The sequence below is a fragment of the Varanus komodoensis genome, unplaced genomic scaffold (assembly GCF_004798865.1).
Source record: "Varanus komodoensis strain SLA01 unplaced genomic scaffold, ASM479886v1 scaffold26, whole genome shotgun sequence".
NCBI lineage: Eukaryota > Metazoa > Chordata > Lepidosauria > Squamata > Varanidae > Varanus > Varanus komodoensis.
Genome location: NW_025335684.1, coordinates 3,988,924 through 4,012,512, shown reverse-complemented (window position 1 = coordinate 4,012,512; position 23,589 = coordinate 3,988,924). Strand labels below are relative to the sequence as shown.

At 50.3% G+C, this 23,589-nt stretch overlaps 1 protein-coding gene across 4 annotated transcripts in view; it reads left to right on the top strand.

Annotated features, from left to right (window-relative positions):
* The window catches only part of CARD11 (caspase recruitment domain family member 11), a 76,067-nt gene that overhangs the window by 5,820 nt on the left and 46,658 nt on the right, over positions 1-23,589 (top strand). For all 4 annotated transcript variants that reach the window (XM_044433798.1, XM_044433797.1, XM_044433796.1 and 1 more), the window contains exon 2: positions 22,946-23,159. In XM_044433798.1, the coding sequence (XP_044289733.1) occupies positions 22,946-23,159 (214 nt within the window). The remainder of the gene's footprint in view (positions 1-22,945; positions 23,160-23,589) is intronic.

The following is a 23,589-nucleotide window of genomic DNA, read 5'->3' as shown; positions in this document are numbered from 1 at the left end:
CCAGGCAACCAGTGCAAGCAGGGTCCCACATCTCAAAGATGCGTCCATTGGTTTTATTGTGGGGGGGGGGACAACCGCCCCTTTCTTGCCCGTGGGTCCCTCCGCAACAACACCTCAGTGAGGGGAAGCAGGATCCAGATCTCAGCTGGCCATGGGTGCTCTTTTGCAGCGGGTCGTCCTCTGTGGGAAGGGGTCCTCTTTGGAAGGGCTGCACCCAGGGATAGATTAAAGAATAAAGCACCCCAGGAACAGTGGAGGCCTCGTGCCACTGCAGATCCACTCTGCGCCCCTAAACAGGCACGCAGCTTGCCTGGTCTTCCCCACTATGGCAAATCTCTCTCTATTTCAGTTACGATAATAGTTACTATTCCTAAATTGCATCTATCCATTTAAATTAGTACACACACCTCCTGTCCTCTTTTTTGACAAGGTCTGTGTGGCCACCCTATCTGGGCGATAATGTTTATTTGTTAAGTTCCCAGACTGCAAGAGCACAGAGGCAAACCCAACATAAACCGTAGCATGAACGAAATCCCAGCGCAGATTTAGCATCAAAAGGAACAGGCGCTGGAGCAAAGCAGAAGGGAATAAGAGCAGACACTCAGGGGAAAGACATTTGTTAAGTCTGCAGACCCATATGCACTTAGGGCCCAGCCCCACTGAACTCAGTGGGGGTTACTTGTGGGTAAGCTGTGCGCGATCTCGGCCACACCTGCCGCCGCCAGACCTTCATCTGGCCGCTTCGGCAGCCCACACGGTGCCACTGCCCAAGAATGGCTCCCCTCGTCACTTTTGGGTGCTGCTGCAAACACACCACCCTGCAGAAGCGCCTCGCCGACATTTCCCCAAATAGGGGAAGTGTGAAAGTATGCGTGGAAACTCTGAAGCATCCGTTCTTGTGCTGCACACAAGCGGGTCTGTTTCATTTCGTGCGGCTTCACATTCTGTAACCTTTACTCTGCGATGGCTCAGCAAATGAGCAAGGTGACTCGTCTCTCCTCTTAAGGACTGAAGATGCAACGGAGACGGGGCTTGCAAGGTTGACGCACAGGATAAGCGTTGGTTGTTATTCCTTTATTTATTCTTTTCATTCCTGTGCCACCTGTAGCTGAGGCTCTGCAGGTGAGTTATGAGACGGTCCTTTGCATCTGCCCCCATCCCTCAGCCTCCCGGTCCCCTGGGAGCTACACTGCAAACCTCCCATCCATCCATCTAAAACTTTTCTGTACTGTCCCATCACAGACGTCTCCGGATGGTTTACAACACCATTAATAAATTAGAATAAAAATGGAAATAAGAGTAGGTGCGGCACAGCATCCGATATTAAGTGTAAAACCACCAATTAACAATTAAAATATTGGGAGAATGAAAAGGTTTTCGCCTGACGCTGCTGTTCACATCATGCGTTGTGATGAGCAGTCCCTTTGAAACACAAAATATTTGGGGGTGGCTTGGACTTGATTGAGCAATTAAGACCCTTTAGCTTTACAGGAGAACAATAAAGGGGGTGGGGAGAGAGAGGCTGGGTTCACACCACAGAATAACCAACAGGCAGGGGCTAAGTGTGGGTTGCGGTGGAATCATGGGCTGTTTTTGAAAAGCGGGTTCTCGTGTTGTCTGAACCCAGCCAGGCAAACATGCCATGGCTTGTGAAGCATGAACAACCCAAGAAGATAATCCATACTCAGGCCTGACTGTGGTTGGCTGTGTTTTCTGACTCCAGTCCAAGTGGCGGATTAACCCACCTGCTGGTATTTTTGGACTCTCCTTGATGTCGTAGCGATGGGGACGATGATGGTGAGTCAAAATGCATGTCAAAATTTGCTCCTGAAACTGTGTGTAGTTCTCAGCTGCCTTCATTATCTCTTATCCTCACAATCATAGATAAGTATATGCATTAATTCTGAAGGCCTGGGACACAGCTCTGCCCTGCAAAACATGGAGGCAGGAAGCTACCAGAATAAGGACATAGGAACTCCCTGCCTCACCTCCTTTCCTTGTGCAAGGAATCCGAAGTGGCTTGCGTGGTCCTTTGCTTTTCCTTTCTGTCCTCACAACGACCCTGCAAGGTAGGATAGGCCGAGAGTCTGTGACTGGCCCAAAGTCTCCCACAAGCTTCAAGTCTAGGCCAAAGTCTGACACTCTAACCACACGCCAATGTCTGACGCTCCTCTAACCACTACACCGCATCAGCTTTCCCAACACGTCCCTGGCTCTCCTGGTGCATTCTTTCTTTGAAAATTTCTTGAAACCGTCTTCCTCTGCAGAAGCTTCCCGAACAAACCAGCCATGTTTATTGTTCGGTTCTGTCAGTTGCTGAAGTCTGCTTTTAACATACCGTTTTATCATTTTATCTTTTATTCTGTCTTATCTTTTACTGTTCACCACTGCACCAGAAGTTCTGTTTATATTCAGCACCAGAATACGGAGTGGAACATAAATTAATACCAAGGCAGACTGACTGTCTGATTGAGAAGAGTTTTTTTAGCCGGGCCTCGTCCATCGCTGGCTCAGGTGGAGGTGCCAGGGAACAAACCAAGATCTTTCCAAGCCAAAGTTCGACAAAGCCGGGGCTAATAATAAACAAAATTGCCAGCCGGTGTGGCGTATTTGATTCCATATTTAACTGCTAATAAAGCAAGTGAAAAGGGGACCGGGTAGGAGCAGGTGTATGAGAACTTAAATTTCGTTTTGGATCTGACTAGGGACGTACAGAGATTATTAAATCCATTCCATCCGTGTTTCACAGATTGTCATTTCTGTACTGCTTAGATTAATTCACGTGCATGCAAGGGTGGATTCACGAATTTGCACAAATACGCACTTCTGCTAAGGTGAATTCGTGCAAATCTCCAGAAGTGAAAACCACAAAGCTGTCGGATTGAGAAAGTGCTGAAGACTCTGATTTCTAGAAATTCAGTCGTTTGACTCCATTTTGGATTTCTCCAAGTTCCCGAACCCTGACCTCCCTCCCTTAAATGTCTCACCTTCATGCACATTTTCCAGGATCTCTCCCCCATATCTGCAGATATTTTCTTTCTTTCTTGGTTCCTCCCCTGTTACGTACTGTTATTCATGCTTTTCTGTCACCCTGCTGTGGCATTCACAGAGAGGAATCTAAATAAGGCTATCCCGGTTAGTGGAACCCAGTGATGATTTAGCCGTTTGAAAAAAAAAAAAAAATCAAATTCCAGATATCTGGAAGACTGGAAAATTACTAGGTATTAAAGGAGTTCATTTATCTGCAGCTAGCAGAAAACCAGACAATATTTCTCTGCCTGCAAAGTGGCATGCTTAACATTCCCGGTCACGGAGGTGCGCAAGCTGAGGTTTCTTTCCTTGCTCAGTAGTTAAAGTGGCCGGGTGTACAGAAGGAATCAGAAGGGGCATAAAAGGGGCATTAGGAATCATTTTCAAAACAGCATTAAATTGTGTCATGGGGGGTTAACAGCACTGTTTTATTATCTTTCTATGCAAAAGATTAAAAGCGATACATCCACTTCTTCAGATCTATCTATCTATCTATCTATCTATCTATTGGAAGCAGGCTGCTTCCTTCCCCCTCCATGGCACTTAATCTAGTCGGCCCCAAATGTCCATCTGGATAAAAATCGGGGCACGGTGCTGGCGTTCCCCATCATGGTACCTCATTCGGGACAGAGCCCGAGAGCGGGCCCCCGTGTTCAGGGGCTTGCATGCACCGAGCAGGACACGGGAGGACTTTGGGGTATGATTCTGCCCATGTTAAGATTCAGAATAACCTGGGAGAGCTGGGAACGGCAGGCCTTTTCCCCATCTGAGTGTGCATAGGATAGCGCCTTAATAGATGTCAACAAGCAAACCATGCGTGCATGTGGGAGTGAATGTCGGCGTCGAGCTTTGGAAGGAGGCAAGAGACCCCCTCAAGACCCCCCCCCCCCATGAGTTGGCCTGCTGGCGGCCCCCGGCCCCCCCGCGCCTTCTCCCCCCCCCCCCCCCCTTGGGTGCCATCTCCCCCTCCTCCCCCCCCCACCATTGTGATTCAGGGCAGAGCAAAATGGGAAAGAAACGGGCTGCAGCAGCCAAAAGGAGCAAGTTCAGAGGGCTCTTGTTTCGAAAGGACCCCTGTTGGAATGTGACACCTGGGCAGATGCCCCATCGTCCCTGTCCTGCTTGCAGCCACCGCACAAGGCCAGGCCTTCTGCCAGCGGTGCACAACTTGCTGCTAGTCAAGGCAGAGGAAGCGCAGCTGGAAGAAAGGCCATAATGAATGGTGAGCCCTTCTTCTTTTTTAATAAGTTTTATTTGAAATTGTAATCCTAAAAAGCAAAAAGAAAACTACAAACAACATCCATCATCCAAAACATCAAGCCTGCTGGGTCAGCCCCCACACCCTTCTTTTTTCATTTATGATAAAACATATTTAAATCTATGCCAAATCCCATTTCTCTAGCCAATAATAAAGAGTCCCAAGTTTGGTAGAAGTCAGTATCTTCTTTCTCCTTCAGTGATAAAGTCAATCTATCCATTTCTGCACAGTCCAGGATCTTTTTTAGAATCAGTTCATCAATGGGTAGTTGCTCACTTTTCCAGTGTTGAGCGAATGCAATGAATGGCGAGCCCTTAGGAGAGCCGCAGAATTTCTTGGAGAGGTCCCCGAAGAGTTAATCCAGTTATGGCAGAAGGTGTGGCTTTTTGCTTCTGTTTGGTGCTTGAAAACAGTGGTTCTCTGCCTGTCTTGTCTTCCAGGGTGACTTCATTAGCAACAAGCTGCTAATTAAATTCCATATTTACGATTGGAAAATAAAATCGTTGGACCCTTTTAAAATAGATTTTTATGACTCCAGGCTCAGGCAGCTGACTCAGCAGCAAAGGCAAAGCTTGGAACGTAAAGATTTCCACAAGAAATATTAAATAGAATGAGAAACGGCACTCGGCAAAACTCATCTGAATGTCCACCTCATTTTTGCACTGTACTAATTTCTCAGCCCCAAAAATGGGTCTGTGCCTTCCTTAATATATTGAATTACCCAAGAGAATGAAATTGAATGCTTCCCAAAAGTGTTTTTGAGGGTGGAATCATACTCTATTCCAAGGTGGCAGAGAAAACCACAGAGTGTGGTTCTGGAGACAAATTCTAGCTTCTTGGAGCTCCTGAGCCATCTGAAAAATATCAGCAGGTTTCTAGCCCTTATGCGAGTGCAAAGCTATGCAAGAAAAGATTTGCGTGGAAAAATCTCCGACACTGAATAAGATTTCCAGAGGCTGTTGGGCCCTCAGTGCCTTTATACCTTTTTGCCCCCCCCCCCACACCATGCTGAGTAAACCCAGGACTAAATATGCAAACAAATGAATCATGAATTATGCAGATTCAGGGGAAATACACACAGCTGACTGATCTGTACAGGCTATGAAATTGAGTGTTTCTTAGCACAGAATTTGGATGATCTTTGGACAGCATTTTAGGGTTTGTTTGCTCGTGCCAGATGCCAATGTGTTGTAGTGGTTAAGAGCATGGGACTGGGACTCAGGTGATCCGGGTTCGAGTCCCCACTCAGCCATGGAGCCAACTGGGGGACTCTGGGCCAGTCACAGACTCTCAGCCCAACCTACCTCACAGGGTTGTTGTTGTGGGGATAAGACGGAGGAGGAGAATGATGCATGCTGCCTTGAGCCCTTTGTAGGAAAAAGGCAGGATATAAATCACAATAGAAATAAATAATAAATAAAAAGGAGTATCGCTGTTGGAACCCTTTGCCAACATCTTGGCTCAGGAGAAAGCTAAAAGAGAAGCCGCGTGTCTTTGGAGCCGGAGGGAGCGCCGTCATCAGTTCCGCAGGACCCCCGTGCACAGCTGTTCAAGGCGTCCTCTAATACCTTGATCCTAAACGAGAGGCGCGAAATCTCAGTTGCTTTTACTGAGGAGTGTTTCCAAAAAATTTGGGCAGTGTTTAGTAGCACCAGTGTGTAACGGTTTTTCCACTTGGGTGATTTCTCATTTTGAAATTCTCCCTTGGAAATCATCTAGCATCTACCAGGCTAGGCTTTCTTCCCATCCTCTTCACAAGGCTGGCAGTTTGCACTAACCCGTTTTTTTGCCAAAGCATCCATGGAAGACAAAACGAGGAGCAGTAATTGACTGAAAGTGGTGTACGCACTTTGCGAGGGGGGTGGGAGGGGGGTTCTGAACCCCTAAACTTGCATCCTGGCAACCCCAGATATTTTGCAGCTGAAATTCACCCAAACCCCATGCCACCGTTTTAGGAGCAACCCTTTAAAAGGACTTGTCATCCCATTCCGACACCCGATTCCCCTTTGGACTTGAGTTGGTTGGTCAGAACGGAACTGTTCTGCCACGCTTCTGCTAATAAAGATGCTTTTCAGGAAAGGAGAGCCCCCTGCTCTGTTGCTCCACATGTTATCCGTCTTGCTTGGAGCTGGCGGGATTGCTTGCTTTCACTGCTTCGTTGCAAATTGCCTCGAGAGCTCACAGAGCAATGGGGTGACTCAGAAATGTTTCAGTCGATAAACAGAAATAAATAAATAAATAACATTCCATGCTCTGCACCAGCCTCTTTCGCTGCTGTTTAGCATGGAGTCTGTGCCTCTTTTCTGCTGTACATTCTGCCCTCTTCTAAGGTAAAGGCTAGTTGATGGCTCGGAGGATCCTGTTCCTTCTTTGTCTGGGGTCTTTTCCCCAGTGGTCTCTTCCTGCTCCCCTGTGTGCCATCCATTGGGAGAAAGAGCCCCTTTTCTGACCTTTGGAGAACGTCTCCTGCCTGGTTTCCCTCCGTAAGAGGAACTGTGCCGAAAGCTGCCCCCCAACTCTGAGCAGAAGAGAAGGGGAAGTGAGGCCTTGCCTTCCTTCTAAATATAGTTTTGCAAAGGACAGCGGTGGGTGGGTGGCTGGCTGGGTGCTTCCGGGAGTGCGTCGCGCCGTTCTGCGGCAGCCGTGTTTCAACGGGGGCTCAAGCCGCGGCAGAGGAAGGGCCAGAGGTCCGGAGGGCCAGGATGGAACGGGAAAAGAAAGGCACCTGCTCAACCGCTGGGTGAAATAGCGTCGCGAGTCCTTTCGGAAGCATTGCGCCGCTTTCCTTGGGGGGGTCGCACGTCAAGCGGCTTCTCTGTTGCTCCTCGGGAAGTTCTAAGGTAGGCTCAGAAGTTAACTTTCTTCCCATGTGGCTTTCCCAGAAAGAGGGCTTTGCACTCTCTCCTCCCAGTCTGTGAGCGCGCTTCTCTCTCTCCGAAGGGCCTCCAACGTCAGCCGTGGGACAGAAAGTCCCCCGTTCTGTTGCACTGCCAGCAAGTGAGGTGGTGATCTTACACAAGTCACCTTCTCCCAGCCTCGGCACCCTCCCATGGAGGGGATAAACCACTCCGTAGGGTGAGACATTGGGGGTTGCAGGTTGAGGAACCCCTAGGGCAGTCTCCCCTCAGCTTCCCTCCCAGATGTTTTGATGGCAACTTGCACCTTTCCCGACCACTGGCTGTACTGGGTGGTGGTGGTGGGAGTTGAGGTCCAAAACAGCCAGAGGGCGCTGGACTGGGGAAGGCTGGCCTGGGCAGTGAAAGGTACCAGAGTGCTCCCAGCACCCACAGGCGTCTTTGGTTCTGTTCACCAGGAAGGGCCATCAAGGCTGCCTGTTCAAGCTGGAATTTTGCCTGGGCAGCTTAAGTCATTCCTGGCATGGAACTCCTCGCCCTGAGCAATAGCTTGACCCCTCAGCACTGAACCGTGGGCTGATTCCTGGCTCCCACGCAACTAATCCTTAACTTGATTTCTGGCTCTCGCCAGACCTAGAAGGTATGTGTTCCCCACAGGGTTGGCATGTAACCCTGTAACCAAGTCCTCACGTAGAATCCTGAAACTGAAACAAGTTTTGCTGATCCCCGTCAACCAGCCCGTTCTAGACACTTTTCCTCTCCTCAGAAACCAGGTTGTTTTGTAAAGATGCTGGGTGGGTTTGTCCACCACACCACGCTCCCTGCGAACGAGCCACGGTGGGCGTGTTGTTCATGAAACAATGCACCCTACTCCCAGCCAGATCACCCGGTGCAGCGTGGATGGCTCTCTTCCTTCTTCCAGCTGGGTTCCAGGGTGCTTCATGTCATAGCTATTTTGGTTCCCTCCTTCCACTTTCTTTGCTTCCCCTTCTCTTCTCTTGCAGGGGATGGTCTTTTCCAAAGCCTTCCCCAGATGTGCAATATATACCCAGAAAAATGCACACTCGTGTTTGCATTTTGAAACCGTTGTTGGCCTCTCTTAGCTGCCCAAGCAATGGCTTATGAAGCCCGTGATCTGGAGCGTTGGCTGGTCAATGTCCTTGTCAGGTTCAGCTGCTAAAGGGAGCAAAGTTGCAACTGATAACACAGGCGGCAACTGAGACGACAAGACTACGTAAAGGTTAATTTACTCACAGTCACTGCTGAGAGGATGCAGTGGACCAAAGGTGGTGACAAGCTCTGCCCCGTAGAACGTAATGCTGTGTATTTCACAGGTTAACCTGACCGTTCTCCGTGCTCTCACACTTGATGCTGCATCTCGTGCTACCCCACGACGGAGAAATATTTTCTCTCCCCTTCTTTGCCGCTTTTCCGAACACGTGCTGCTTCCATTACCACTGCTCCCGGCAGTTCATTTTTCTAAAACTCAAGACATATTCTTTAAAACCCCAAAAGGTAGGGTGAATGGGGCCTCCTTGGGGCTCCATTGCTGGCAACCCATTTGCTCCATCCTATTCTGTCTCGTCAAAGGGCTTTTAGAATACAAAAACCCCATCTTTCAAATGTACGCTTCTTTGTTATTTTAATGGAGAAATATATGCAAATTTCATGACTGGAACATCAACGGAGAGGAAAAATATTGAGATTTCATTGCTGGGAGGTTAATGGAAATGGAATCAAATGAAAATGTTCCCTCTCTTTGCTCAGAGGCCATGAAATCTGCATATTTCCTAGCCAAACAAAATGTGCAAATTTCAGAGGCTGGGAAATATTTGCAAAGTGCATGGCTGGGAAGTCTGTGGAGGGGAAATATACACGGATGGCATGGATGACTAGCAGATTGCATGCAACCTGTGACGGAATCGGTCTCCTGGGTTCAGATGACCCATCGTGGGTTGAACAGTCCCTTGAGCTAGCCACACCCCTTCTCTGCTGGTCAGCTGCAGGGTGCCACGGCAGAGTGGCTTCCCAGCCTGTTTCCCCACCGTCCGCATGCTGCAACGGAGCAGCGAGGGTCCTGGCACTGGGCTTCCAAGCTCCTGTGGCCAGCCCCTTGCTTCTGCCAGAGCAGGGCAGGGAAGCCGGTGACGGAGGCGAGACGGGCCAGCTTTCCACCACTGCTTTCCTGATCCATTTGGTACACGGTGCTTCTGCAGGGTCCCCTGGATTACTGTAGGAAACATTATTGTGCTGGAAAAGGTGCTGAGAAGAGCAATTAAAAAGAAAGAAACACAGAAACAGAGCAAGTCAGAAGGGGTCTCCCGGGCCATCTCGTTGCGGGTGATGGCTGCAACCCTGGATGGCTTTAAAAAGGGGAGTGGGCCGATTCGTCAGTGGCTACTCGCCTTGCGGGCTGCGTGCTGCCTCCTTTTCCAGAGGTGGACTGCCCGCATACCCCAGTTGCTGCGGAGCTGGGCAGGAGGAGGTCTTGCACCCGTCCTGCCTCAGGGATCCTGTGCACAGCCGGGTTGCCTCTGTGCCCATGGAGAGCTGGACAAGGTGGACCTGGGATCTGACCCATTCGGGCTTTTGGGTGTTCTGATGTTCTGAGCAAGAGGGGGAGCAGGAGACACCCCCCCCCCGTGTCTGACTGTCAGGCACTGGGGCATTTTTCCCAGAGTGCACAGGGGAAAGGCCTAGGGGCCGTCATGTAAACCCACTCAATGAGTCTTAATTGCCCATTTGCACTGCAACTTGGACAGTGCCTGACTCATCCCACGCCTCCTCCCCCAGCCGCTGTGAAGGTTGCAGCTCAGCTCAGAAGGAGCAGGGAGCTCTGAGGGGTGAGTGGCAGGTGCCAATCAAAAACACATCCCTGGGTGCCCAGGCCTCAGTGCACCACTGATTTGGATCCTGGATCCTGGCAGTGGGAGATTGCAGCTCCGGGTCCAACTGCCGAGGGCCACTGGTCATTTGAGTGCTGTATTCCCGCTATTCATAGCAGGCCAGTTCCATCCTGCCTTGGGAGGGCTCTTGCCCTGAAAGACCGCCAGGAGGTGTTTTACATAAAATAATTAAATGCATTATTTGCTCCATGCAAGGACCAGCCACACAGGTCAGCTCTCACTTGGCTTGTGTTCTGCTGGCCTTTGAAGGAGCATGTTTTCGACAAAGCTTGCACGGCGTTGCTGTTTTACAAGTAAGTTGTTGTTCTGGTTCTCTGGGTTCTTTCTGCTGCGTCTAGTTTGGTGATTTCTTTATTATTATCCTGGTTTGCATTAGATCTTTGTACGCACTGGGTTAAAATTACATTTTAAACTATCGAAAGGCTATCTAAAGGACCTTCTGCACCCGTATATACCAACCCACCCCTTAGATCAGCTCAGGAGGCCCTTCTTCGAGAACCGCCCCGCAGGGAGAGGATGGGTGGGCAACTAAGTGAAGGGCCTTTTCCACTGCTGCTCCCCAACCTTGGAACTCCCTCCCTAGCGAAATTCGCCCGGCGCCGTCTCTTATTTTCCTTTTGGCGCCAGGCGAAGACAACCCTTTTAAGGAATTTTAACCCTTTTAAGGAATTCCTTAACCCTTTTAAGGAACTTAGCCTGAATGCTGTGGCCCGTTTTATACTGCTTTCATAGATGTTTTAGTTCATTGTGTTTTAATCAGTTTTAATGTGTTTTACTTTGTTAATATGCTTATGTATTGTAAGCCACCTAGGAAGGTCTCAACAGTTACAGGCGGCCGATAAATACACTTATAAATAAATAAATACTTTTGTGTTGGCCCAGTTACCTCATGATGCGGTTTGTGAAGGCCAGGGGCCTTCAGAGGTGACATAATAACTAGATAGATTAACAAGCGCACAATCCAGTGGGGATACCCACAAATTGTGGAACCTTTGAGGATTATAACTGACCTGCCACCATGCAGAGCACTTAGATGGTTGATTTAGGTCGTGTGTCTACAAACAGACACTGCAAATGGGGATAGAAGAGCTGGAGCACAGATAGGATATCTTAAATGGGGAACCCAGGCTGCTCCCATCCCTCTCCCCCAGAACACCCTTTTAACCCCCCCCCCCCCCCCGAGGTTGGTGTTACAGCCTTGGAGAAACAGGCTCATGGTTCCTTCTGCACCTGCTGGGATCAGAGGAGGGCGATCTGAGAGCCTGGGGCTCTTTTCCAACCTCAGATCTGGGAATCCACCACCCTCTACGACACTCTACATGCTGTCTAGGGATTGTGGGATTCCTCTGCCCATCCAGCTGAATTGTATTGTGAGCCTAAGATCAAACCGCCACTTTAAAAGGGCTCTTAAAATTTGGTGGGCCCACCATAGCTACAGGGACACCTCCTGCTGGGTAGTTTTAATTCTTTCCAAGGCCACTAAAACTCTACACTCATCCTCGGAGGTCCTCAATATCCCCCCCCCCATCCCATCTGGAGTATGTTATTTGTGTGGGGAGAGTGGAATGTACTCTCATAGGTCCTAGCATCCCATTTCTGCCAGCCCCTTCCCAGAGAGGCTAGACTGGCCATTTGCATCACAGGGGTCTGGGGAGAAGTTTGCTTGGCATTTCCGTGCAAGCTTAGCAAAGGTTGCACTTTTGAAGCAAAACGCACACCCTTCCAATTCTGCAGTGGGGTGCTGCCCTTTTTAAAAATGCTCTCTCTTGCAAAACTGTTATTGGGATCATGGCATGCAGTGATGGAGAGCGTTCTGTTAGGAAAATTGTTAGCCAGAAAAATGTGTATTAAGCAAATTTGGCACAAGAAGGTTTGTATTAGGAGAATGTGAATTTTAATACATTTGGACAAAATAAAGTTCTTGTTGCTTGGGACAAATCTAACTTCAGCATGGAAAAGCTGGAAAATGAAAGAAACCAAGATTGATAGAGGCATCAGTCCTTATATACATGCCACCAAACCAAAGAGAATGTACAATTGCATATGTTAATTTATACATTTAGGTGAAAACCTAGCCTTCGTTAGCATAATTTAACTACAGGGCATCTCATCAAACTGGGGACAACTGACCAGGTAAGAACTGGACTTACCTGTTGTCCAGGTAAGAACTGTGGACACTGTTTCAGTTCAAATGGAGAGTCCTTCCAAATAGAGAACTGCCCTTTGCATTGCAGGACACCACGGCCCCCAAATTGGCACTAACTTTGATATCATTTCACTCCAAGGCAAGGGCCTTTATATTATTTTGTCATGTATTTCAGCATGTAATCGGTTTTTTAAAAAAGATCTGTTCTGAATAGCTGATTGAGATCTTTATCTTTCTATTTTGTTTGTGTTTTAAGAGTAACTGTTTTGATTTTATGGACTGCCACTCTAAGAATTGTTTGCTGTATGTTGCAAGCTATTTGTGCGTAATGTCGAGTTTGTCGTCGAGTGAACTCCCGGGTTGCTTAGCTCCTAAACAATTTGTGGAGGCAGCTTAATTTATTTATTTAATCCATTTCTGAACCACCCCCATAGTCCAAAGGCACTGATGAGATTACTTTGGAAATAAAGCAGCAAAAACCTAAATGGCCTTCACTAATGCAGTAGGACTTTGCAGACAGTTAAATTGGAAGAGGTTGGGAGGTCACAGAGTCATTTCCCTCCCCGAATTGCTATGATGGGACTTCCCAAGTACGGGAAGAGATCTGATTTTCCAAAGGGAATTTTTCTCTAGGTAGAGATGCGTCCAAAAATAAGTAGCCATGCTACGAATGCACACGCCGCAAGCATGCATTCTATAAGGTGCCTTCTGAAGTTCGTTTGGGAGCTCACTGTGGGTGGAGCTAGCAAGCCTGGCCTCCCGCTTCAGCCGTGCCCGGTACCCACATTAGGTGACCCCAAGAAGGGGTCAGCTTTGGCCCGGGGCAAAGTTGTCTGCTCACTCCCTGCTCCACCGCCATGGCCTCCCGTTGCTTTCCTCTTCAGTGCTCCTGCTAGCCCGATGGGCAGACGAGGAGCCGAACGGCAAGCAGGGCCCGGCACCAGCTGCTCCTCTGTCTTGCTGTTTCCTCCCAGAGGCAGGTAGACAAACAGGTGGGGAAGAGGAGGGGCAGGTCCAGGAGGCCGTGCCTGGGAACCAGGCAGTGGGCCCTTGGCAGATGCCCAACGATGCTTACTCTTGGCTGCCTAGCACCAGCTAAGAAGAGGGCCAGGGCTCCCAACATTGGAAAAAGGGCTCTGAAAGAGCGGAGGATTGGGACCGATCATAGGTGCCTGCAGCTCCTGCACCAAGGCACTTGAAGCCCAGCAAACAGATGCGCCAGAGGCGAAGGCGGCATTCCAGCCGCCGAGCGCCTGACGACTTAGAAACCTTTTCATTCCGTTGTTTCCATAATCACTGTCCTCCCCTCCTTCATCATTATGCATAACAACATGGAGGGCGTGTAGATTAAAGCCTTTATTAAATGCCAAGCTTTCATCTCCTTGCTCGCGACTTCTACAATCCCTTAAAATAGATGCACTAAATTCCTGTGGTAAATTATTAAAATTATTGTGCCATTAGTTTGATTTGCTTGCTCTGAGTTAATACTAATCTTGAGGATGCGGAGATCTATCTCGGGACCTCGTTCTTTCTCCACCTTTTTTCTCCTCTCGGGTTTTGCTCGTTTGTGCCCTCTAAGATTGAATTCCCTCTCCCGTTTTCGTTCTGGAGTCTTCCCAGCTTCCACTCCTGCCATATTTGCATGCTCCGAGGAGAATGAATGTAACGGGGCTGCAGCAAGGGGGACCCCTGGCTTGGGCCTGTCCATAGATGTGTTTGTGTTGTGCACAGTGCAAGTTCTTCACTGGAGCAGAATCTGCCATTTCCCACATGGAGCACGGCTGATTGTCCTGCTCAAAGCGAAGGGCTGCATGGGACTCCAGTGAGTTCAAACACAGCCCCGGATTTATTTCTGACAGCCTCCGTTCAGCTTGTGAAATGCAGCTGTTCGCTTCTAATTTGAAAGGCAAAGCACCTTGCAAAGAAGTGTGACTGTTGAACTGCTTGCTAGAATGGGAGTTCCATCCAAGGCACACCCAGTCTCCGCTCAGTTCTGTTCCTCCTCTGTAGCAGCTGGAGGTTCTAGGTGGCTTGTGACCCATGTGGCTGGACTCACGCAATGCAACAAGAATGATCAAGAATTATGCTCAGTCCCCAGCATGTGACTGGTATTGTATGGTGTGGTTAGCAAGCCTTGTGATCGTGCGAAGCAGCAAACCACACCTCTGACTTCCTTTATGCCAGTCCGTCACAGACCAGAGCAATACCAGAGCGCCTCGTCATCCAGTGCTAGCAGACAGGTGACTTCCTTGCTGAGCTCTGAAAAGATAGCAGAGCTGAGTAAAACTCTAGCCTGAAAACAATTACTCCCTGCCGGAGTAGATGCTCTGTCAGGAGAAGACCGCATTCAGAGTGGACTGCGTTGAAAGAGACTCTGCTTTCTGGCTCTGAAGCACGGTAGCCTTCCGAGATGTAATCCCCACAAAGGATTGTGTAACCCTGACTAAACCTGCCTAAGATCATACTGGAGGATTAAGAATGTAATTCCACACTCTTCAAAGCCCCGTGTGCATGGCTTTTATATTTGTGAATGGAGAGCATCGCTGCGTTGTGTCTGTTGGAGTAACTGGCCCATTCCTTGTGAATAAGATAAGGCACCCTTTCTGGCTGGGGGTGTCCCGGGAAGAGCAGCTTTTCTGAGGACAATGGACTTCATGCCCACCTCTGAGGTGGTGGTGCCAAGCAGGCCAAGTCTGTCTTTTTTGGGCATGGGCTTCCATCTTGAAGGATGGGCTGTGATTTGAATGGTCTTAAACCACGCAAACAGATACTAAGGAAATTTGGCAAATTTGCAGTTTGTGCAGACGGTGGGATTCTGCACAGTTTTGTGCAAATTGGCACTCCCCCCAAAAGGTGCGTTTGCCTAGAACGGGCTGATCTGCACTCATTTTTCCTCACCATTTTTCTTTTTAGTGTCCCAGTGGCAGTCCATCTGAGAAACAAATCTTGGCGCTGGCTTGGCTTGCGCGAGAGCAAGTCAGTGCGCCACAGTGCAAGCAGACTGGAATTTTCTGGGTGGGGACACAAACCGTGCCCTCCTCATTGGCTCTTAATTCCCCCGCTAGATCCCCCCACACCTCTGTTCCTCAGAAACAACAAGAGGCAGAGGAAGAAAACAGCTTTTACTGCTGTAGTGGCTGTTGTTTCTTTGTGCTAATTTCAAAGCAGCTTCTTAGGGTTGCATCCATATAGAGACTTGCCAGCCAAACTAATAATAGGAATGAAAGGAAAGACTAAAATGCAACTTTTGGTGGCCATGCATTCTACATTATAGAAGACAGTTCTCTATTTGAAAGGCTGCCCAGGCATATGGTCTTCCCCATTCTGGTGAAATAGGTTGCATGTCTGCTTCAGTCATGCTGATTTCTAAATTTGCATCTGCACCTAGAATTAGGACAGCTAATAGAACCTCCACATGCAGCAGAACTCTATCTGTAAAAACTCGGAAGCAAGGGGTGCTTCTGAAACAAGATTCTGGACCAGACAGAGTTTTGGACGGATCCAGCAGGGCTGCTCTTCTCTTCTTGCTTCTATTTCAAATCTATTTCCAGATGTTGTATAATAACCAGGACAAATTAAGAAGTCTTTGTTACTTGTGAATATACGCATGAGCATGTGAGCAAAGTGTTTATAGGTTTGGGGAGCTGACTTGCACCCTAAGCTGATGTCACAGCAGATCTGCTTACTGGTGGAATGGTATACAAATCAAGGTTTTGGATGACTGCCCAAACCCATTTAAAAAGCCACTGGTGTGTATTAAATTAGCTTGTGGTATCATTTCCTGCCATCTTTCTGTCTTCTTCAGTTTGCTTCAGCCTGCCATACTGGGTGGTTTCCTGTGGAGGAAAGTCTTCATAATATACAGCGAGATGTGAAATACTTCGTTGTGCTCTTTAATACGGCCGTGTGCAAATTCTCACTGGCACCCGTGAGGTATTTGTTTTCAGGCAGCCCTCCTAACGAACGATATAAAGCATCCATATTTATTAGGTGTGGAGTCAATCGAATTAAATCCTGTGTCAAGGGCTATGCAAGAGCATCTCCAATTTAGCTTTCTGGTCATTAAATCATGCCCGGGAGCCTCGGTGCAGCTCGCTCGGCACTCACGTACCATCCTTGGTAGCACCTGGAGTCTTTTCCTATTTAACGCTGTTGGCATGTGGGTCTGGGCAGCCTCTGCTCCCCCTGCAGAGGCAACTGGGCAATTGCAGCTCAAGTCTTCTGCTGTGAGGTCTTTCCACCCAGAAATTCCTTTGTGAGCAAACCCTGGAGTGATCCTAATGATTGCTTGAATGATGCACAGAGGAACCAGGGATGTGGAAGCCTAGCTCTTGGGGCTAAACCCATCCCACAGGGAGTGTTCCAGATGCTGCTTTTCCTCTACCGTGAATCCCTGGGTTTGTTCCGGCATTTCCCCACTCTAAACGTCTGAAATGGAGAAGGGGAGCCATGCCCTTCTTCTGCCCTTGGCACGGTTCTCTCCCTTGGACCTGACGAGCCCTTCAGAAACATCTGGAGGACATCACGTTGAGGAAGTGTGCAATGGAGGACATCCTAAATAGAGACCCATAAAGTAACTGGAAATGTGTCCTCTGTAAAGACGGACACAGGACCACCAAAGTTTGAATGTCACTAAGGTGGTAAGGGAGCTCTTGGGAGCCTTACACATCGGCCCCGGACACTGATCCCAGTTCTCCAGGCTTGGCCCAGAGTCTCAGGAATCCTGGACCTGAACTAGCCCAGAGACTCTCCAGGCCCTTTTCTTGATTCTGTCCCCACTTCGTCTCCTGTAAGAACCACCACAGCTTCTAAGAACCTCCTCATCGGTGGACCTGCCTTGCCCTCATACTTTGGGGTAGCTTATCATCTCACCCAACTCCCGTTTTAGGACTTCCCTAGGCCTCCCTGTTGAGTCTCTTTGCACTGTGCAAAGCTGGAGGTCTCTGGTAGGGCTTCGACCCGGTATCAGTAGCAGCACTGCATTTTTGGAGCCCACCCTGGCCCTGAGACACCGGTGTCCTGGCCGCCAGGGAACCACCGAGCGTCTGTACGCGAGGAAGGCTGCAGGGCCCTGCACGGGATTCAGGACTCACAGGTGTTGCCCCCTGAAGCTTTTTGTCTTGACGGCTTTGGCTCAGACAGTGAGAGTCCTCATTCTCAACACCTGTTCCCACCCACCCCAACTTGGTGTTTGACTGGGAGTTATGGGAAGTGCAATTTCCACGTTCTGGGAGGCTGAACAGGGATGGTCAGAGAGTAGAGTAGAATCTATAGATCTCTGGCTCACTTGCAGTAATCACAGGGGTCCCTGACTCCCAGTTTTAACATCGTGACTAAGGTCAGACAACGTGAGTTAACGCTTGAATGTGGTGGTTGAACCATGGGTAGTTGCTGACCCGTTGGTTCCCACATTGACCAAAATCAGTCACGATAACAAACTGTGGCAGAAAACCCACCCTTCACAACCCAAGAACAAACCACTGCTTTTCTTCATGGATGACTCCTGGTTAACAAGCTGTGGTTTGATAGCTCAGCAGGATTCAGACGACACAATAACCCAGTAACAATGCAGCAGCAACAGCCCACGCTCAACCCATACTCAACCCTTGTGTTGTCTGAACCCAGCTAGTGTCAACAACCAAAACCCATTTTTCCCTCCTGAGTTACATTGCTGAAAAAGAATACTCCAGGGAAAGCAGCCAAGAATTTCTGTGCGTGAAAGGCTTTGCACCTATGGCTCCACGTGCTGATTGCATATTCCTGGGCTGAGCATGGGCACTGAATTCTTCGCATGAGCTGTCTGCCTGAGCACCCCCTCCAGAGGCTGATTCTTGGAGTTCAAGCAAAGACACACTAGTTCCTGCATGCCTGAAATGACCCCAGCCTTGCACTATTTATTTATTTATTTATTAAAACATTTCTATGCCGCCCCATTTGCCGAAGCCTCGGGGCGGCTCGCAACATTAGGTTAAAATACAAGAAATAACAACTAGGTCCCTCAATATGCAGTAGGTGTTTAAGAATAGTAATGATATTCTAGGTACTTTGTATTTCTCAAAATCAGGTCGAGCGATCTGACCCGAGCTGTCTGGCATTGATGCTGCTGTCTGATCCTCTGCCCGGGGCACCGCTTAAGCAATTGGTTACTAGCATGTGGAGAAAGATACGGGCTGCAAGGGGGTTTCTCCAAGCAGGATAACCATTTCGCATGCATGGATGTCTACCTGACGGAGCGAGCTGCTGGTGGATCCCTGCAGGAGCCCAAGTGGGAGACCAACACTCCTTTTTGGAATGAATTAAAGGGTCTGCTTGATGCCTGCTGACGCCTTTTGGCTATTGGGCAGTATAAAATGAAATAGATGACAATAAATAAACACTACAGAGAGAGTTGAAAGCATCCACGTGGCAGGACCCGAATTAAAGCAGAGTTACCCATTAGTAAAGGCTACTCTGCACGCCAGATCTTTTTTTTTTTTTTTTTTTTGGGTGGACAAATCCGCAGGCATGCGAAGTCCCAACCCTCGCAGCTTTCCCGTGATCCCGCTTTGAAATGTGCATCGGCTCAGCGTAGGTCTCGTTCGCAGTCAGCCCACGTTGCTGGCTTCGCACCTGTGATTTGAGACTGACGCCACGACGTTTCCATGGCACTCGAGCCGTTTTCACAAGGTGTCGCGTTCTACCTTAAGTGGCACTCAAATCAGGGTCTATAGAATATACTGCTGGAGAGCATGTGAGATTTTTAAAAAGGGCTGCATTCGCAGCCACCCGAATTGGGTGAGGGGGGTGCTTTAAAGTGAGGGCTGCTTCTCGCTGAAGGAAGGGAGCGGGCAGAGAGAGAGAGAGAGGCGAGGCAGTGACACGGTGAGAACGTGCAGGAAAGCACCTTAAAGAGTCTTAAAGAGTCCTTGTGGCACAAGCTTTGGCCCTCCTGTGGCAGATGCTTCCGCCTTCTCCCCTGCTTTCCCATGATGCCAACAAGGATCCTTCCTTATTCCCATATGGAAGTGGAGGCTGAGAGAGTGGCGGTTTGGCTGCATCCCCCTTTAAGGGCAAGTGGCAGGCCAGATCCGAACCGGGGACTGTCCGGGTCATGCAAAGATTTCCCGGAAAGAAAGGCTGGCGGACACGTGTTCCCTGTGCACACCTGGAATTCCTTTCCAGAGCATGTGCTGCCTCCAGGCAGGGCTGAGTGGGGGAAGAGGAACGCTTGACCTGGGCCTGCAGTACGTGGCTGGGGCTGCAGGTGGGGCAGCCCCCCACTTTGGAGGACAGATGCCAGGAACGACCAGCTCCCAGCTTCCCTCCAAAGGTCTCCTAGTCATCTCCCCTCTTGGGGAACAGCATGGTGCGTGCCACAGGGCAACCCGGGTCCCCTAAACTAGCCTGCCAAACGGAGGGTGTGCTATCCAGCGCCAGTGTTACGTTTCTGGGGACCCTCGGACAAGATGCCCTGCTTGGCTGAGTCTCCCTTCTCATGGCCGTGGTCGCCAGCCGCCTTGTTGCTCCTCCACGTTCTCATCATGGGTACTGCTTGCTCGCTTGCTCGCTTGCTCGCTCGCTTGACGGGCAGGGAGCAACGAGGCTACGGCGTCTGCTCCTCCCCCTCCTCTGGCCAGAGTGAGAAGCAGGGCATCAAAGAGACTGCCGTGGCGAACAAGGGGGACACCTGCTGCCAGTGGACACCTGCCTGGACATAGGCCAGGGGGAGGTGCCCAGCCATGGCCTGCCCTGCCCTGCCCCGCCGTGAGTGTTAGCAGCGTCCGAGCAAAATCCCGCCGCTAGTCCGGTCACCTTCCGTCTCTGGAAAGAGAGGGGCACGTCTTAGCCTCAGGAAGCAAACCGTCTCGGGCTGCCCTGCCTGCATCCTCATTGCCCTAAGATGAAAATGGGGGTGAGCTTGTAGGTCATGCGGCACCCTTTTGTACGAGTTTCTTCCTTGTGTTCACGTAGGAGCCCATGACCCAGCGCATTCGACGCCATCGGCACGGTTGGTCGGTCGGCCGGTCAGTCAGTTGCTAGGCTGGTTAGTTGGTTGGTTGGTTGGCTTTTTTGTCTTATTGTGCCTTGCGAACCCAGCCCGTGTCTTCTGAGAGCCTGGGAGTCTTGCCAGAACAGATCAGGAACAAACAGAACAAGCCACGGTGACTCTTATCAGAGGAGAGGAGAGGAGAGGAGAGGAGAGGAGAGGAGAGGGAGACTCACCCCCACAAGGCGGTTCCCCTTTCCTTGGCAGTGGGATGCCGGGATGCCACGTAATGCATGGCCCGGCACAGGGAGGCTGTTTCGCGAAAGAAGCTCCTGTTCCATGGAACAACATTTTGCTGTTGTGGTAATTTATTGAGATTCAGTCATTTCCCCATCATTATGGCACCGACCCAGAAAAACCAGGAAAGTCACAACGGCAGATCTGGGAAGACCTTTATAGCTGCTCATAATCGGTAATGGTCATTACGGATTCTGCAGCCATGGGGCTGGGCAGGGAGAAGACCCCGGGCTCAGGCTGCAGGCCAGAAAGTGCACCTATTTGCATATGCCAATAGACAGACAGACAGACAGACAGACGCTTTAAAGTCTCCATGTGTGTATTTAAAGGACCCGAGGACACCCATAGCTGTAAAAAGGGATGTCTGAGGAAGGCACTTGCTTTTGGGAAAAAAATCTCAGGGAACAAGATTCAGGTGATGGGGGCAGAGGAGGTGAAGGGCCGGTGAGCACAAAGCCGGCTCATGCAGGGGGGTCTGATGCAGCAAAGATCCTCAGGACCCCTGCACCCTTTTTCCAGCAAGTGTCCTTGGACAGCAGGCTGGTGGGGCAGGGGGCCTTGCAGAATCCGGGGCTCCAAGTGGAAATCTGGGGCTCCAGGCCACCCGCTCGCAGCACCTCTGGGGCTTCACGGCTAGCTGCAGCTGTTTCCCTGCCTCGCTGTCACCTTCTCCGGTAAGACGGACCCAGGGCTGTGGTCAGCAGCAGGGAGAGTGTTCGCCGACAGCAAAGGGAAGGGTTGTGTTTGTCGCAGCCTGAGCCACTGGGCTGCTCGGTTCCTGGGCTGCTTTGCATAACCACGAGAGCTGCCCAAAGGCCCAAGTGTGAGCGCTCAGCTGGGAGGAACTGAAAGCTCCGATCTAGCCTTGTGCTTGCTGAGCTCTGTGAAGTCATCCCCTCCTTCTCTCCTGCCTGTGGCCCCACGAGAAGAGAAGAGGCCCCAGCAGGCCAGTGGGGAGAGAATGGCAGCAGGCTGGCAAGGCTTGAGAGACGGTCCTTTGGCCGAAGCCCCACAGCCAGCTTGGTCGCTGAGCGAGGGTGGCACCCAGCTCTTCTGGGAGCTACGTCCGGACCCCTGGGAGGCTGATTGGACATGCAAACTGTGCAAGCAGTCGCGAGCTCACTCTGCACAGCCTCTTAGGGTCGGGCCGTGCTCCTGTCCTGCCCCGCTAGACCCGGAGAAGCCCTGCTGCAGGGCTGCGTTGGGCATACTTCCAGGGGGACGTATAGAACCCCTTAAAGCAACAACAACACTGCAAGCTGCAAGAGCAGCCCAGGACCCCGAAGGAAGAGCAGCTTGGCTGGTGACATTTTAAGAGGAAATGCTCTTCCTTCCTTCTGGCTTTTCCCTAGGGCAAAATGTAGCCAGCAGGTCCCTGCAAGCTACCAAGTGGCTCAGGACCAAAGGAAAGCCCCAAGCTGGCATGTGCGAATTTATATAGCTCTCAATTCCCTCTCCATGTGTGTCTTTAAGGGGATCATTCTGCTAAGGGCACCACAGCTGGGAAAAGGGATGTGTGGATGGGGTGGGGGGGTGATTCCAGAAAACCTCATCGGGGGGCACAGCAGGAGAGGAAACCCACACGGGCTGGGAGCCAGCTACTCCAGGGGGCCCAGATGCAACAGTGATAAACAGGGCCCCTGAACAGCCAGTACCCAGGGACAGGTGGTATCCCATAGATTCGGGGCCCTCCCGTAACGCTACCTCTGTTGAGGTTCTGTTACGTGTAGCATGCACTTCAATCCTTAAAGCCAAATTGGCTGTTCTCCTGTTGGAAGAATGTCAGAGTGCTTTGCTTTTCTCACTTTCCAGATGGTACTTTTTTGCTATAGTTCACTCAGCAGATGGTCAGACGTCATGGGAGTTGGAGTTCAAAACATCTGGAGGACACCACACAATAATCCATAATCAGAGGTTGAAGATAGGTTGAGTGTGGGTTTTCATTAACCCGTCAGTTGTTGGAATATCGGTTGTCATGTTGTCTGCACTCAGCCGGGATAACAAACCTGCAGTTAACAACCCAACAGCAAACCATGGTTTCCATCATGGATTGTTCCTACTTAACAAGCCATGGCTTGTTCGCACAGCTGCATTCCCACATTTCAGCAACAATCCACGCTCAGCCCACACTCGACCCTTGGGTGCTGGTTATTGAGTTTCCGGGACCCAGATCAGGTCTTAATGGCCCTTCCAAGACTAAGCCACCTCCAAACACTTTGCAGTATGATGGGATAGCTCTCAACCACACCGTGTTGCTGGGGGATTGCAGCGACTGCGGCTGTGGAGGTTGTAGGGAAAAGGGAGGCCTAGGGAAATAGAAGTCTGTTTCATGGTCCTGCCAAGTAGTCCCTGCCCTGCGGTGCTCCGGGCCCCGGTTCTGCTGCACCATCGCCTGCTGTGAAGACACGCTCTGGACAGGCTGGAGAATCAGCCTGAGCCAGTCCCTTCTAGGGACACGTTTACCCTTCCCTTCTCTCCTCCCTTTAGGAAGGAGGATCAGAAATGGATGACTGCGTGGACACCCTGAAGGACGAAGAGGACGCCCTGTGGGAGAATGTCGAGTGCAATCGCCATATGTTGACCCGCTACATCAATCCGGCCAAGCTGACCCCGTACCTGCGCCAGTGTAAGGTCATCGATGAGCAAGATGAAGATGAGGTGCTCAACTCGCCGATGCTGCTCTCCAAAATCAACCGCGCAGGTAGGACTCAGTGGCTGGAGCCGTGCCGATTCAGAGGAGGCCACTGTTTGCCCCCGGTTCTGTGCTACAGGTAGGGCTCTACCGGGAGAGGGGGAGTGGACCCTGCGCTTTTCGTTGCTATGAGTTCTGCTTGGTTATATACCGAGTTTGGGGGAAGGATATTGATTGCCAGAAATGAAGAAATCCTAACGTCGTTGTCCCCTGATGACTGATGGCAGTGGGAGTAGGAAGCGGCAGGTGATTGGGTTGGAACACTCCGCAGCTCTCAAGACAGGCAAGTTATGAAGCTGCAAAGATTTTGTTCAGGGGAGGATATGCAGGGCTTGGAAATTGTGCAATATCCCAAGGAAGGTGGACACTTTTTAAGCACAGGAACCTGGGACACTTCCTGACGAGCAGACCGGTGGTCCACTTAGCTCAGCATGGGCCA